This window comes from Triticum urartu, chromosome 5A (genome assembly GCF_056163025.1).
Source record: "Triticum urartu cultivar PI428250 chromosome 5A, HENAU_Tu73, whole genome shotgun sequence".
NCBI classification, from domain to species: domain Eukaryota; kingdom Viridiplantae; phylum Streptophyta; class Magnoliopsida; order Poales; family Poaceae; genus Triticum; species Triticum urartu.
The window spans coordinates 414,374,384-414,391,180 of NC_141877.1; the positions used below are offsets into that span (position 1 = coordinate 414,374,384).

Consider the following 16,797-nt stretch of genomic DNA (forward strand, 5'->3'; position numbering starts at 1 on the left):
GATAGTCCTAACATTCCTCTGGACCTATCTCGATGAATCTCGATGCCGAGGACATACGAGGCTTCACCAAGATCTTTCATATCAAAACTGTATGACAGAAAATTCTTGGTCTCATGCAGCATATCCTTATCGCTACATGCCAACAACATGTCATCAACGTATAGGACTAAAAATGTGAACCTCCTGCCTTTAAACTTAATGTGTATGCAGTTGTCCACAACATTTTCGGTGAAACCAAAAGTTTTGATAATTGTATCAAACTTGAGGTACCACTCTCTTGAAGCTTGCTTCAAGCCATAAATAGATTTCTTTAGACGACATGCCAAATGTTCCTTCCCTTCCACAACAAAGCCTTCTAGCTGAGCCATGTAAACGTTTTCTTTTAAGTCACCATTTAGAAATGCCGTTTTAACATCCATTTGGTGTAGTTCTAGGTCATAATGAGCTACTAAAGCCATTATGATTCTGAAAGAATCCTTGGTTGACACAGGGGAGAAGGTTTGCTTATAATCAATGCCTTCTCTTTGTGTATACCCTTTTTCCACTAGCCTTGCTTTGAACCGTTCGACATTCCCTTCGGAATCATACTTGGTTTTGTAGACCCACTTGCAGCCTACTTTCTTAGCTCCATTGGGAACTTCTACTAAGTCCCATACGTCGTTTGAGCCCATAGATTTCAACTCGTCTTCCATGGCAACCAACCATTTGGACGAATTTTCGCTTTTAATGGCCTCCTTATAAGAGGTTGGATCCTCCACCTTTCCCAGATCATTCATATCCTCAATCATGAAAGTGATATAGTCGTCTGATATGGCTTTCTTCCTCTCACGTCGTGGTCTACCCACAGGAGGAGGTGGTGGTGGTACATCATCATTTTGTGAATCATTATTTTCCTGGTGGTCCTCATTTGTGTCTGGATTTTCATTATTAGTCTCCGGATCATCATTTGACTGAGAAACTGAACCATGAGATTCAGGATCATCAGTTGTCACATTTCTTCGTATTGGAAAAACAATCTCTTGGATAATCGGGGATGGAGCACAAACCCGCTTCTCCTCAAGATCGATCTCCCTCAACTTAGTGACCTTATTATTCTCAAAAAATACCGCTTGTCTAGTCTCCACAAACTTGGTGGTATGACTTGGACAATAAAAACTATATCCCTTTCCCCTATGAGGGTATCCAACGAAGAAACAACTAACTGTTTTTGGATCCAATTTCTTAAGTTGTGGATTGAAAACTTTAGCTTCAGCAGGGCAACCCCACACCAGTAAGTAATTCAAGCTCGGTTTCTTTCCCGCCCACATCTCGTAAGGTGTGTTCGGTGCTAACTTAGTTGGAGCAAGATTTAGTATGTGTGCAGCTGTCTTTAATGCCTCTATCCAAAGGCTTACTGGTAAACTCGAGTGATTAAGTATGCTTCGCACCATATCCATAAGGGTGCGGTTGCGACGCTCGGCCACACCATTTTTTTGTGGTTCACCAGGCATTGAGTATTGAGCAATGATTCCATTTTCAGATAAGAACTTGGCAAAAGGTCCAGGAATCTGCCCATAAGGAGCATGCCTACCATAATACTCTCCCCCGCGATCAGACCGTACAACTTTGATTTTCGCGTTCAGTTGATTTTCAACCTCCGCTTTATAGACTTTGAATTTCTCCAAAGCTTCCGATCGGTCACGTATGGGATAAATATATCCATAGCGGGAAAAGTCGTCTGTGAATGTAATGAATGAATCAAAACCATCTACAGACTTAACATTAAGGGGTCCACATATGTCGGTGTAAATTAATTCTAAAACCCCTGTGGCTCTTACTGCTCCTTTCTTAATTGTTTTTGCGAATTTTCCTTTAATGCAGTCGACACATTTGTCTGCATCTGAGAAGTCTAATGGGAGGAGTATTTCATTTTTAACTAAGCATTCCATTCTCCCCCTCGAAATGTGGCCCAAATGACAATGCCACAATTTCGAAGAATTACTAACTCCTTTCCATTTCTTTTCAACATTAATTTCATCACTCACATGCATAACTGAATCATTATTAAGAGATAACATGTATAGTTGGCCTCGTCTAACACCGATGCCTACATTCTTATTACATTTGATCAAAGAAAATTGTTTCTTGCCAAAATGGCACTCATACATATCATCATCTAAACGAGAAACTGAAATCAAATTCCTACTTAAGGTAGGCACATAAATAACATTATTCAATCTAAGAGTGTGGCCAGTGTGTAGCTCCAACGTGAGAGATCCCACAGCTTCAACATCGGCCTCAACTCCGTTCGCAACCTTAAGCTTTCTTGTTCCTCCTCTTATAGTTTGGATCGTATCGAATCCCTGCATAGAGTTAGCAACGTGAGTGGTTGCCCCTGAATCAATCCACCATGACTTTATAGAAAAATCGACATAAAAAGATTCATCTGCAAAAGTAATTTCATCAATACCTCTTTTGTTCATCCATTTTAGAAAGCCTGGGCAGTCCCTTTGATAGTGTCCTTCCTCTTTACAGAAGTTACAAGCATTTTCTCCAGCAGTGGAACTGCTAGGAGCAGAAGAAGAACTGTCGGCTTCTTTACCCTTGAATGCCTTAGGGTTGAATGGCTTAGTGCCTTCTTTCTTGACTTGCTTTTTCTGAGGCTTGGGAAAACCTTGCCCGTCATGCTTTCTCTTGTTAGAGCCAACATGAAAACCATGGTCTTTCTTCTGCCTCATGATCCTCTCTTCCTCCTGGACGATCCTTGCGGTCATCTCAGAGAGTGGCCATTTTTCCTTTAGAGAGTTATAGTTGACCTTAAATTGTTTAAACTCTTCTGGAAGAGACTCAAGAATAATTATGACAAGAAGGGCTTCACTTAAAGAACACTCCAAAGCCTTAAGTTTGGTGTAAGCATTTACCACCCTCAATATGTGTTGCCTAACGTTTCCGTCAATAGTGTATTTCTGAAGAAGTTTAGCAAAAAGCTCATGAGCATACACTTTGTCAGAGACTTTAAATTGCTCCTCCATTTCAGTGAGGAATTCTTTAGCAGTGTCTTTTTTAGGGAGTGCTTCAGAAATGTCCGGCGATATTGTCGCTTTCATGATGAGAAGCGCAATATGGTTGGACTTGTTCCACTTTTTCATCTTAACATCATAGTCTTTCTTTAGTTCTGCATACCCTGTAACACCTGCCATAGGTGCCACAGGTTTTTCTTCCCTCAAACTCATTACAACCTAAACATAATTCGACTTCGGACTTCCAACGAGGGAAGTTACTCCCCGTAAGTGGTTCGATCGTGTCGGACCGAAATGGAGCGGAAACTGAAATCATCATAAAAATTCATAAGTAAACTTGCATGATTATAAATTTACGTTGGTAAATAAACAAACATGCCAAGTATTTAATTTCAACTCCATGTCAAAACACCGTTGGGCAGAAAAAACATGGAATTAAAATATCATAGGGGATGACTCATAATAATAAAACAACGTTGGTCCGAATTAAAATTAGAGTCATTTCATTCTGAATTTAAACATCAACATAAAAGAAAATATCATTATTTTTATGTCTAAAAATTCATCATGCAAAACACATAATAAATCCTGAATAAAATATCTCGTTGGTTCAATTTTACCCAGAATAATAATGTGTTCATTTTAGTTTATTCATCATGCATTTTCTGTTTTAAACGGTGCAAAAACATAATAAGTATTAACTTAAACGCACTGGAAAAAAACAGAAAAACGCGACAGTGATTTTGGCCCAAAAACCCACGGCTGTCTGAAATGCAGCTCAGTCCAGTAGCATTTTTTTGGACTGAAACTACCTGGGCTGAAGCCCGCGGCCGGATATGGCCCGTTAAACACCCGCTGGCCCAGCAGGGAGCCGCGTGATGCTCTTAGTCGTCGGATCGAGCCGACGGCTCGGATCGCCCCGCGACTGAGTAAAAACAGTGGCGCGGTCAAAAACCCTAGACCATTTCCTCCCCTCCTCCCCGAGTCTCACTCTCTGGCAGAGCGACGGCGTTCGACGGCGGCCCAAAAGGCGCGCCGGCCATGGCGGCGCGCCGGCTGCGCTCGCCGGAGGAGCGTGCAGCAGGATGAATCCCGCGCGCTCCCCCGTCAAATGTGGCCCCGACGTCCGTGCTCATGACGCATCAAGGGAGGAGGGACGCCGGCCACCGCGACATGAGGGGCGACGGCGACGAGCTCGTCCATTCGAGTGGCGGCGGTGGCGGCTAGTCAACGTTCCGCGCGTCGCTCCGGTGGGAGGCGACGGCGTCGCGGCGTCTCCGCCCTCGCACCACGGTGGACGCAGTGCGGGCCCCGAAGGGAAAGGCGGCTACGCGGCGCATTAGGTGAGCCTATGCCTCATTCTTCTCTAATTCGTGTTCATCAGTGCTTATTTTGGATTAAAAACAGCCCTGGTTGCAGAATGAGTGTACTTTCGAATTGGGGATAAAAACTAGGGTTCTTGATGTGGGGATTCTACTGTTTGTATATTGTTTAGACCTCTGCCTTCTAATTTGCTTAGTGCATATGGAAACAGAACTTAAGCATGTTCAATTTTAATCAACTTAACATGAAGGTGAGCATGAGATCTTAACTGAGATTAATTAAAATTGATGAACATAGGTGGCAATAATGATCCGTAGCAAAATTAGGGTATCACATAATTATTTGCAGACGGCAATTGGCATGAACATCAAACAGTAGCATGAGCATGGGGCTAAAACTTTCAATCTTGATCATAAAACCCTAAACCTGACTTGATCTAAACTTCATGTTGATCTACAGATCAATGATATAGGGACCTATTGCAATCAAAATTGGCGACTGATACCATTGTTGGAGTAATTATGCATCTCTGGATTACCATTAGTAGGAACTGATTGCATCTAGATCACCTAAAAGGCATGAACAGAGAAGGTTTAGGGAATCTTTACATGTCACGGCAGTGGACATGATCGCCTGCTCGATGCAGGCGTGATGCAGGGGTGATGTAGTCGAGGTAGCAGTCCTCCTCAACGTCCTGATGCCCTCAGGACGCCACCGGCACTGCCCGGGGACAGCAGCGGCGGCTGGAGTAGGTCTTCCCGTCGCTGCAGCGCTCCCCTCGATCGGATGGGGGTGAGAGAATATCGGGAGGGGACTGAAACCGTACGAAAATTGTGATTGCGCAGGCTGCCAACCCTCTCCCGTACCCTCTTTTATGTAGCGCTAGCAACAGGGGACCTAAACCATCAGTTGGTTTGGGTGCCCCCGATCAGGGCGCCTTAGTTGGGAGAAAAAGCCCATGTACGTTGGTGCGTGAAGCCTTTTTCTTTAACGTTATCTTTCTCTTTTTTCTGTTAGACTAATAGATCTAACTGGCCTGTTAAGCCGTCAGATCAAAACCAACAGATGCTTCAACGACGATTTTATGCACTCCGGTGGAAACACAAGATATCATATCGGGCCATGTCGTTGCGCGCCTGCGTCGCGTCCTTGTTGAAGGTGATGGTTTGAAGCTTGACTTTGGGGATGAGAATCCGAAGTTCTACCTTGTGATGGACTCGCCATCATCGGCGCATGTACGATGATCCCTTCTTGAAGGCGTAGCCTAGGAGTTGTGTATTTTTAATCTGTGTTGTGTCTTGTAACATAGGGTTGGTGGCTATCTGGGAAAGTTACTGTCGCGAGATATTCAGTCTCAGGGTCTGTTTTCGTCTTATTTCCAAGTGAAGTTTGTTCGGCGCCTGAATTTTACATTTTTGATAAAATATGGCTGCATATATTATTATGACGTAGAGGGGTTATCCTGCTTTTCTAAAAAAAGCAAGCTCACCCCGGAAGATGTTTTCCCGCTCGCCCTGCTCTCTGTACAGTACGAGCACTGAGATTTCTGTCTATTCGTTTCGTACGGGAGACTGGTCTGAAAAGAAGAAATGCAAGAGCGCTGTAGCACGTACTAGTACCTCAACTGAAAGCCTGAGCCGATGCAAAGCTAGTCAGCGGATCTGGTAGAGAAATATCTATCCGCAATGAACGAAGTCAAGGTGTAGCCACAATTAAGTCTGGATTAGCAGTTGGACAATGTGTACAAGATTGTGTGAAGAAATGGAGAATCGGAAGCCGGCCTAGTCCAGTTCAGAACAGGGGGACAGCGGGCGGCAAGAATATTGTCCCTTTAGTTATCCATGTCTTCAGAAAATGTTTTTTTCCTGAAGATTCCTTTATAAAATACGAGTATAGTTAGTTTTGATATATAGATTGGAATGTGCCTGATTGATTCAATGGGCTTTATGTGTCATCAGAAACTGTTTTTGTCAACTCCTCTCTCAGCGAAGGGACAATGCTTGTAGTCAGCTTATCAGCGTACAATGCTAATGCATACATGATCATGCATTCAGTTGCTGACAACAAAAACTACGTACATGGATTTGATTCTTTTTTTCTAGGGTCGTTTGATTTGATTCAACTATATCTAACCGTCATATCTCTCGTTCATTTATTTTTTTTGAGCTGATATCTCTCGTTCATTTCAGCAGAATATAATGGTATTCCTTCCTTCAAAAAACTAGAATAATGGTATTCCATATACCAAAATGAAATGGGACTAAAGTCTAGATGCAACAGATATATACTTTCTCCAAAGTCCAGGTCCAGGTGCAACGCTCTGTTCCATCCACCTGGCTTAGCAGCAGCAGTGGTAGACCCTGGAGCTGGCTCACATGATTCACACAAAATCCGAAAGTTCCGGGTGCTGCACCTCGACGTCCCCGACGCCGACTCCCTCCTTCGTGTCCGACAACGACGCGGCACCACAAGGACACCGAATCTTCAGCACCTACACCCTGCCGGAGGACGGCGGCGCCGCACGGTCGACGCGGAGAAAGTACGGGCCGGAGGGACGAGGCCACCCAAAAAAGACGCCGGCTCAGCGTGAGACACGTTCTTCGGACGCCAACAGGATACCCCGGCCGACCGACGCGTTGACGCCCCCGCGCATGTCCGTCGGCCGCCCGCGGTGCTGCCGGTGGTGGTGGCGCGGCAGCCTTTTGCCCGGACGCCGTCGCCGCAAAATCCTCTCGTCCGACACCTGGCGCGCTCGCCGGCCACGAAATCCGATCGGCGTCCGCCACGTCCGACTGGGTTCCCGGGCCACCAACCACCGAGACGGATTCGATCGAGTTGACTTTGGGGTTGTCGCCGAGCCGAAACGCCGCGTGTCGCGCGCCGCCGTCGTGCGTGCGCTCGGTGGTTGCCCGCGCCCCCGAGGCGCGTGAAAACGTGGCCGCCGGGCGCCGCCCGGCCGAAGGAACGGAGTACTGCACGTCGCCACATTATCCTCTCTTTTTCCGAAGGGTCCACGGCCCACTGCCCTGCTCCGCATTATTTGGCGCTCTGATTGGATCCTGGACTGAAAGACGAGGACACGAGCGAGGCGACCTGTCCGGAACGGTCGCGGTCACCACGTCCGGTAGCCATCAGCTAACGAGTTCTTTGCTTGGCCGGCGCATTGCACTGTTGACGAAATGCGACGCGACCACTGCCACGGCGCGACACCGAGCCGACGAGTAGCAGCTTCTACCTTGGCGGCAAGCTGAAACCGGCAGGGCTTCCATCGCCGTCCGGACAAGACGACGAACCCATTGCCGTAACGCCACCGCCAAAAGAAGCGGGAGTACCGGTGCAGTAAGTGTGACCCTAAGAAAGATCTAGAAATTACCCCTCGTGGAATCTCGTCCTCAAGTTACTAATCATTTTTACTTAACTGCGAAATAGATGATGATCGAGGTTTGACTGCACACTGAGACGTCTCTTTCGTCATCTGGGCCCTGTGGTCTCTGTTCGCTCCCCTGCCATTTTCTCCGAAGGAGCTTCTGAAAGAAGCTGATTAATAATTGCGCGGGCTGGAAGATTCAGCTGTGCAGGAAGAAGCTATTAGCACGTCAGACTAATATAGTCATTTTTCTGAAGATAATGCTTTCGTCCCACGAGCAATGTACATTTGCAAACGTGTAACGCTGTGCCTAGGCGTAAGACGTACAGAGATCTTAGAAAAATGTTCCATTGCTTATTTTATTTGGTGGCACAACTGAATTCAACGGACAAGGACAGCTACTGCATTGCATAGACATTTCTTCAGGTCTGCCAAGCTGGTAGGGCACCTCATGTTTAAAAAGGAGTTATTTGTGGCAATGGACATGATGTTCTCCAACCTCCTTTGAGCTATATAATAGAGCTGAAACAAGATTTTGCACATGGTGGTTCAGATATGGCATGGGCCGGCAATCCGGCCGGTATGCAGCTGCATGCAATGTACTGTATTTGTGGAGCTAAATGAACATCGGTTTTTTAGTTTATTGGACAGGCAAGGAGGAATCCCAGAAGCAATCAAGATCAGGGTCTGCAAGTTAATTAAACAACAAGATAGATAGATGAGAGTGGGTGGACTAGCATAAGGCAGCAAACTAGCTGCTACAGGACGATGTATGCTCCCTAACACGAAGCATGAGAACAAGATTAAATAAACATCTTCACCTGCATATTTTTTTCATTAATAGTTGACCACGAGGCATTGCAGCCCCTACAAGATAGGTCCAAATGTATCAAAGTTCAAGGGGTAGAAGAGATGAAAGAAAAACACGCGCACGCATACACACACCCGACAACACACAAGAAGGGAGAAAACAAGGGATCACTCCGAGAACCCTCGAAGACAGTTGATTGACGAGAAATCCCATAACGACCTAAGCACAACGACCATAAGGTAGAGCCAATAGGACACGGCGGACGGCAGTGGAAGAGACAACCCAGCGGGAAGCACTGCCGGTGTGATCGACCGCATCAGATAGACCACGCTACCATGGGACACTACCTGCGTTGCAGGTGCGGTCGAAAGGTCACGCAGCCGAGACGATGCCATGATGCATGTCAGTATGTGTGCCACCGACAGAAGTCAAAGGGCGTCGCAAGGCAGAGACACACCATAGAGCACTCTCGCATGGAGCAGCCTCACCACACTTGGGAGTCGCCGCCGTCGTCGATGGTCATAACAGCACCAAGGGCAACCCCAACCCGGCCCACCTGGGTCCGACGTACCCGAAGGGAGTGCTAGCCGAGAGCACACACATAGTCCATCCACGCCAGACACGCCATAGAACTCAGCCATGAATCTGATACATTAGCCTAGCAACAGACGAGGACAATGGCGGAGACATGAGAGTTGAATAAGGGTGGCCAAGTGTTGTTTAGCTTTGTTAGGGAGGGCTAGCCAATGAAATTACATCATTTTAGCAGGAATTAGTCACCTTCTGACATGCATATTAGCCAGAATTCAATGATGTGTGTGTGTGTGTGGGGGGGGGGGGGAGGGGGGGTGCAAGGGCCCCTGCTGGCACCCCCTATCTCCGCCACTAGACGAGGAGCCGCCACCACCACTGCCACGCTCACCCTACATCGGAGAGAAGACTTTCCCCATTGCTGCCATCATCAGAACCATGAGGCTCACCAACATAGACGAAACATAGTCCTATGTCACTGATAGGAAGACAACAATGACTCGACACCCAGCCACAAAGGTACTGCACATAGGGAGCAAGTCGCCACCTTGGTCATCATCTACGAAGCCACGACACCAGCCAATTCTAGTGGCACCGCGCTACAGGCTGATGGCTGACCAAAGATGCATGCGACACCTCGCGGACGGATCTGGAATGACAGACGAGAGCACCAACCACAACCGCACAAACATTTCAATAAAAGGCCACAATCAAACAGCCAGGAAGCCATGTTAGGGACCAAGCCGCCTCCCACAACCAAGGCCACATCGATTCACGGAAATTACAAATGCCGACCGGCGTGGCAAATGAACACATTAATCCGTCGGGGACGTAGATTATTTGTTTGTTTACCAGTGGAATTACAAATTGTGAAATCCTCCTAGATTAGCCCAGACTCACTGAAAAAAATTGTATCCTCTGAATCAAATGTCATATCTTTCTCTATAGGAAATTGATACATGACATCTCACTTATGATTTTTCTATTCACATGATATACCTAGCCTATGAGCAAAGAAAACCTAAATTATTATTTTTACCAGGATCATACCCCTTTTCATTAAGAGGCAAAAGTTACGCAAGGATTTTACGTACACGCTGATGTGGAGGCGTGGGATTGGAAATAAGGGAGGAAGGGGCCATAACTAAAAATACTATCATTGGAAACTATGTTTAAATACGAATCCGGCGGTATATTTTTTAGTAACATGCATTATTATTTTTTAGTTAAATTTATGGTCAAAATTTGATACAAAATATTAAGGGAACCAATAAACCAGAATGGAGGTACAGTGGTAGTTTTATGTAAGGTTCTCGTAGGTGTAGTATTATTGTTTCATTAATTGCTCAACAAAAATATTGAATATAGAAGTTCACACGAACATAAAGCTAGAACTATGTCAAATAGTACCCCCCCCTCCTTTCTGGTTTATAGAGCTTATTCAAATTTTTTGTTTTTCCAATTTAAAGGGCTCATTTTCATCTCATGTTTAGTTTCCGAGGCGCATTAAATTTTTGCATGCAAGAATTAAAAAAAACACCATCCCTTTTAAACCCAAACATATACTCTTCAAATTATGGAGTGGAGTAAAAAATGCATTGGAAAGATGCATGCCATCATCTCTCCCCTCTTTAATTATTACCCAACCCCCAATAAGCTAAGTGCATGTAGAAAATAAGACGACTATGGCCGCGTTCGGCTCCTCTCCGCTCTCTCCACTCCGCTCCGGAGCGGACGAGCCTCTAGCTCATTTTTACGGAGCAGGCTAAACTAAGCTCCACAAATCCATGGAGTCGGAGCGGATGAGATGGATTCCGAACACGGTCTATGTATAGAATGCTATTAGTCTTGATTACCGTGTGACGAGAGAAAATATTTTAAAATACATTAAAAAGATAGAAGTATATTCTTTTCTGAACAAATTTTAAACCTAAACATACACTCTTCATCGGAGGCAGCAGGGAGTAGAGTACTTCCCCTTCTCGGCTGTTGGCGGCAACCACATCAGACACCACCCGTGGTTTGACAACAAGCCCATCATCATCCGTCTGGCAGCCAAGGTAGTTGGCGCCAGTACCATCCGCTGCAACACCACCCACACTTATATAAAGGCCCAGCCGCTCAAGCCTCTCCTCAAGTTCTTCTCCGTGAGCTCTCTTATCATCCGCACAACCCCGGAACATTTCTTGGTCTGTTGCTCGATCGGTTCCGGTTGCCTTCACCATTAGTACATCCAGCTCGAGGCTCCGCCTAGTTCTTGTTTCCTATGGCCGCGCAATCTTGGAACCCTTTCTCTTGCTGCGTCCGCGGCGCAGCCGTGGACGACGACGACCACCGCGAGTCGCGGAGGGGGAATAAGGGCAGCCCGAGGTCGCCGCTGAAGAGCCTGAGCTCGTCGGGGACGCTGTCACCGGAGGAGCTCTCGCTGACGCTGTCCGGCTCGAACCTGCACTCCTTCACATACGCCGAGCTCCGCGCGGCGACGGCGAGCTTCTCGCGCGCCAACTACCTCGGCTGCGGCGGGTTCGGCCCGGTCTACAAGGGCGCCGTCAACGACAAGCTCCGCCCCGGGCTGGCCGCGCAGGCCGTCGCCGTCAAGTACCTCGACCTGGAGTGCGGCACGCAGGGGCACCAAGAGTGGCTGGTGAGTGCGAAGCAGAGTCCTGAGCTCCTGATCGGTCAAATGCTTGCGAGATTGATTGATTCGGCTGCTAACTGACGACCATTATTTTGTCATGCTGTTGCAGGCAGAGGTTTTCTTTCTTGGGCAACTGAGGCACAAGAACCTAGTGAAACTGATCGGCTACTGCTACGAGGACGAGCATCGGATGCTAGTCTACGAGTTCATGAGCGCCGGGAGCTTGGAGAAGCACCTCTTCAAAAGTGAGTTCGTGAGACCAACAAGTCAAACAAATTTGTTAAATTAATTAAAAGTTTGCACGTACAGTACTACATGCGCGATGAGCTGTTCTTGTCCTCTGCCTTTATTCTCTGTTTCCTTTTTGTTAAGTGGAGAAGGGGCTTTCAAGTTATACAACTCTTGGTCAATGTGGAGTACGTAACTGACAAGAAACATCCTACAATCTTCAGGTATCAGTGGGTCTCTCCCATGGATGACAAGGATGAAGATCGCTGTTGGCGCGGCAAAGGGCCTCGCCTTCCTTCATGGTGCCGACCCGCCGGTGATCTACCGCGACTTCAAAGCCTCCAACATCTTGCTCGATTCGGTAAGCCACCCGTAGTCTTCAGGCTTTTTCAGTTGCAACACTAAACTGAAATGTCACCGTCATCTGGGAACAACACGTCGTCACCTCCCATCACTGTTAGAATTATTACAGGGTCCAACAAAAAGTTAAGTCTTGGTTCCTTCAAATTCCAGGCTGCCACAAAATATTTTACTTTTGTTTTCAAAATGCTTTTTGAGTCCTCATTTTGGAAGCTTGTAGTCATATAGTTGGCACATACAACACCGACGTGACTGGAACTCGGAAGGTTCTTGGATGCATGATAAACTTGAGAAATACAGTCTGCCCTACCCCCATATCACCACCTAATTAACTGAAACATAGCTACCTATCACTGTCTAGCTTACACAAATAGATACCCTGCAAAGTGTAGATACATATAAACAGTAATATTCTTATTTCATCTTATATTTCTCTTATGATGTCAATTGTGAGACATTTCACCTAACCAAATTTGAACTTCTGTTATCTCAGGACTACAACACTAAATTGTCAGACTTTGGGCTGGCCAAGGATGGGCCTCAAGGCGACGCAACACACGTGACAACACGTGTAATGGGGACACACGGGTATGCAGCGCCCGAGTATATCATGACGGGCCACTTAACCGCCAAAAGCGACGTCTATAGCTTCGGTGTTGTGCTCCTGGAGCTCCTCTCAGGACGACAATCTGTGGACCGTGCACGACGACCAAGGGAACAGAACCTAGTGGACTGGGCTAGGCCCTATCTCAAACGGCCAGACAAACTGCACCAGGTGATCGACTCGGCCCTCGAGTGTCAGTACTCGTGCAAGGGTGCCGAAGTGGCTGCGTTGGTGGCGTACAAGTGTTTGAGCCAAAACCCCAAGTCCCGACCATCCATGCGGGAGGTCGTCAAGGCATTGGAGCCTGTACTCGACATGGATGACTTTTTTCCAGCGGGACCATTCGTGCTCACCATCGTTGTCGAGGATGAAAAGGTGATGGACATGAAGGTGGAGACCGAGGAGAAGCACCAAAGCCATCACCAGAACCATCAGGATAGGCACCGACATAAATACCCCGAATCGGTGATCCATGGTGACATTGTGATCCATGGTGACAACAGACAGGTTGCCGGTTTCACCGGTGCGTTGCGGCGGCAACAGAGGACACTGAGTTACCACCGGGAAAGAGGGGCTTAGGAGTTAGGAGTATGGTAGTGGAAGTGCGCATGATTGTAGATAGAAGGTATGTATATGTACATACTACTGAGATGTGATATGATGTCACATCGTTTGTTTAGAAATTGTGGATGTTGTTTCTTTCTTTTCTTCAAAATAGTGGCAAACATACAAAAGTTCAGTTCAGATTTTGGCCAAGTTTGTTGTTCTAATATGTGTGCAAATGAATGAGTCTACTTTTTTTTTTGCGGGCTAAATGACTGAGTCTACTTGATGCCGCATGCTCATCTCTTTCACTTTCAAATTGTTGGTCCAACATTGTAAATCGTTGGCAAGTGAATTGGTAATATGAGAGAAAATCGACACATAAAAGCATATGCTTATTTCTTAGAAATATTAGATGCAAAATATTGCAAGACCACAAGTTGAAATTGATCGCCTCACTTAATGATGTCAAGTTGGATAGGGCATGTACACATTGCATCAGTAGAACAGTAATGTGTTCTGCCTGGCAGCATCTTCGTGTCGTTTTTGCGCTTTTTTTGGTTTTGGTTTCTGTTGTTCGGTTTTCTTGTGATCTGCTTTTATAATAAGAGAGCTTTCTTATGAATTTATATCGTTTGGATGTGTACTTTGATTGTTGTTTTACATATAAACTGAAGTAAAAACGTAATTCAAAACAATTATTGTTTACGCCTCATTAATAAAGAAAAAAAATACTGCCGCTAGTATCTCTTACGACCAGATCGATCAGGATCAGCTGGTCAATTTGGTCAAGAAATAGACTTAATCAGTTATTGACTTTCAAATTTCACTCGCCTAATTGGTTTCTGTCTCCTACAAGAAACCTAGACTCCAGTCCAAAATTCTGCCAAACAAAACATAAATAGTCAACGGCCGGTAGAAACTAGAGTCATTTCCATGTCAGTACGTATCATGGCTAAACTCACATGGTGTCACGCCCAGCAGCGCTGTGCTGTCATCGTTTCTTAATCCATACTAGAAGGATTGGACGCGCTTTGCTGCGCCGTTGATTTTATAGAGATTCTTAAATTTGTTTACTCACTCTATTTCAAAATATATAGTGTATTATTTTTTTTGAAAAGTTAAACCTCTTTAAGTTTGATTAAATTTGTACGGAAATATATCAAAATTCATAATATCAAATCGGTGTTATTAGATTCATCATGAAATAAATTTTCCTGTTTTTTATTTTATATTGTCGATGTCGATATTTTTGGCTCTAAACTTGGTCAAAGTTAAAGAAATTTGACTTTACATAAAACTAATACCCCTTATATTTTAAAATTGATGGAATATTTAGTTTGGCCGGTGAGGGAGATGATGTATTGTATTTTATGTTTATTTATAATGTGGTTATTCAGTGGACCTTTCGCAGTGTGATTCTGCGTTATTCTCTAATCAACCCCTATTAATGTGGGGACATTTTCGCGTCGGTGGCTGCATGTACTATACTCATGTTATAGTATCACATGATGTCGCTTTTTTCTAGGTATTGAAAGTCTAGGCGGGGTTGGTATGTTTTTATAGGCCGGTTGTTGCTGATTAATTAAGAAAATCATTGACGCAATCAAATTTGTAAATTAAATCCAAAATTGAATACCTCAATCGGATGAAAGAACTTCAAAATTAGGTAACATAGAGAATTAAAATAATTAAATGAGAGTTTCTTGAGAAATTGTTGACCCGGTTGATGAAGCTATGTACCTAGGGTAGGGTCATGGATCTGATCAGATACCCTCCCCAAGGACATCTCTTAAAGAACTAGAAGCAGTCGAAGAAAAATCATCGTCCACTCGACCATAAAGTCATGTTCCACTCGACAGTCTTGAAGACACTCGACCATACGAACAACCACTCGACTACCAGAAGATTAAGAGCCACTCACTCTGCAACGGTCGGGATTTAAGTCATAGCTTTAATGGTCATTTATGTACTTTTATTACAGGCGTTACCAGTAACGTCTCTACCTTTATGTACCTTAAACCCTTTGTAACTGAGGGCGGAAGGGGTCTGACGAACTACATATAAGCCACCCCCTCCTCAGGGACAAGGGTTCGCACCCCCTGTAACTCACACGCGTATAATCCAGTCGACCGCCTCCGGGCTCCGAGACGTAGGGCTGTTACTTCTTCCAAGAAGGGCCTGAACTCGTAAAACTCGCGTGTACAACTCCTCCATAGCTAGGATCTTGCCTTTACATTCCTACCCCCCCCCCCATTCTACTGTCAGACCTAGAACCACGACAGTTGGCGCCCACCGTGGGGCAGGTGTCTTAGCGACTTGTTGGAGAGGTTGCAATTTTTCCGATCCCCTTCATCATGGTTTCAGGCGGAGGTTTGGCTGAGGGCCGCGAGATCCGTCTCGGCGCGCTCGTGTTTGTCGCCGACGACTCCGCTTGGCTTCAGGAGGCTCCACTTGACGTCGACGCACTCCCCGCCCGTGGAGCAACGCACTTTCACGCGTGCGTCCGCAGCGTCCTCCTGCGGCAGCCGTCGACCCAGTATCAGTCGGCTCTTGTAGCTTTTCCCCTCCCTGCGGCCCGCCGGAGCAAGCGTTCCGGTCGATCGAGGCTTCAGCGGTGGGTGAAGCATGCGGTGGCTCGCCAGTCGGCCACCCCTCAAGTCGCGGCAATCGAGCCCGACGAAACCCTCTATGGCCTGTTCGATCTGTCGACTGGCTCCGTAGAGACTGCATCCGAGTGCGACAGCAGCGACCCAGCGACGGAAGTTTTGATGGTCAATGGACCACGCAGTCCTCCTGGCTTCACCCGTGAAGACGGAGGTGATGGGGGTGGCAACCCGTCGCATATTCATGAAGAGTACCATACCGAACCCCTCTCTCCGCAGCGGAGAGAAGAACTTCGCCGCCGGAACATGGATGCACTTCACACTCCTATCGTTGAAGAAACCCCTGAGGCCCAGGCCTTGGAGGAGGCGCGCTTGGCCAACTTGGCTGAGCGCGCTCGACTGAAGAATCTCCAGCGCGCACTCGACGAGCGTGCTCGACAGCGTGCTCCCGAATCCAGTCGACGTCAACTTTTTCCGCCTCCGACTCAGGTATACCGAATTTCGATCCAGAATCTTGCAGCTGCAGCCCGGATAGCGAAGTCGATCCAACCTTCCCAATCAGAAGCTGGTCAAGGTCTAGTGCAGATCCGGGCCTTGCTCTGTGCGGCGGGAGAGCAGAATACAACAGTATCTCAGTTGCGGAATAAGATCCATAGCAGATCCGTGGTTGCGGACACAGTTCAGTCAGCTCACAGCCCAAGATCGCCCCCGAGGCGTGAGGGACATGGAGATCGACGAGATCAATACAGAAACCGTGAGCAGTATGATCACCGAGTCGATCGCGATG

The 16,797-nt window shown here is 46.5% G+C and overlaps 2 protein-coding genes and 1 long non-coding RNA gene across 3 annotated transcripts; 2 read left to right on the forward strand and 1 right to left on the reverse strand.

Moving 5' to 3' along the window:
* Nucleotides 1-2,095: 2,095 nt before the first annotated feature.
* LOC147971663 (uncharacterized) lies at nt 2,096-3,438 on the reverse strand. Its single transcript, XM_087522823.1, has 2 exons — nt 2,450-3,438; nt 2,096-2,342 (listed from the first exon to the last, which is right to left on the reverse strand). The coding sequence occupies exons 1-2, from the start codon at nt 3,210-3,212 to the stop codon at nt 2,296-2,298; spliced, it is 810 nt and encodes a 269-aa protein (XP_087378949.1). The 5' UTR covers nt 3,213-3,438; the 3' UTR covers nt 2,096-2,295.
* Nucleotides 3,439-3,742: 304 nt separating this feature from the next.
* LOC147971664 (uncharacterized) lies at nt 3,743-5,769 on the forward strand. The gene is made up of 2 exons (XR_015604785.1): nt 3,743-4,342; nt 5,367-5,769. It is a non-coding gene; the product is annotated as an uncharacterized LOC147971664 (long non-coding RNA).
* A 5,323-nt stretch (nt 5,770-11,092) lies between these two features.
* Nucleotides 11,093-13,674, forward strand: LOC125509314 (serine/threonine-protein kinase RIPK-like). The gene is made up of 4 exons (XM_048674264.2): nt 11,093-11,675; nt 11,779-11,914; nt 12,122-12,258; nt 12,751-13,674. The coding sequence occupies exons 1-4, from the start codon at nt 11,298-11,300 to the stop codon at nt 13,438-13,440; spliced, it is 1,341 nt and encodes a 446-aa protein (XP_048530221.1). The 5' UTR covers nt 11,093-11,297; the 3' UTR covers nt 13,441-13,674.
* Nucleotides 13,675-16,797: the final 3,123 nt, after the last annotated feature.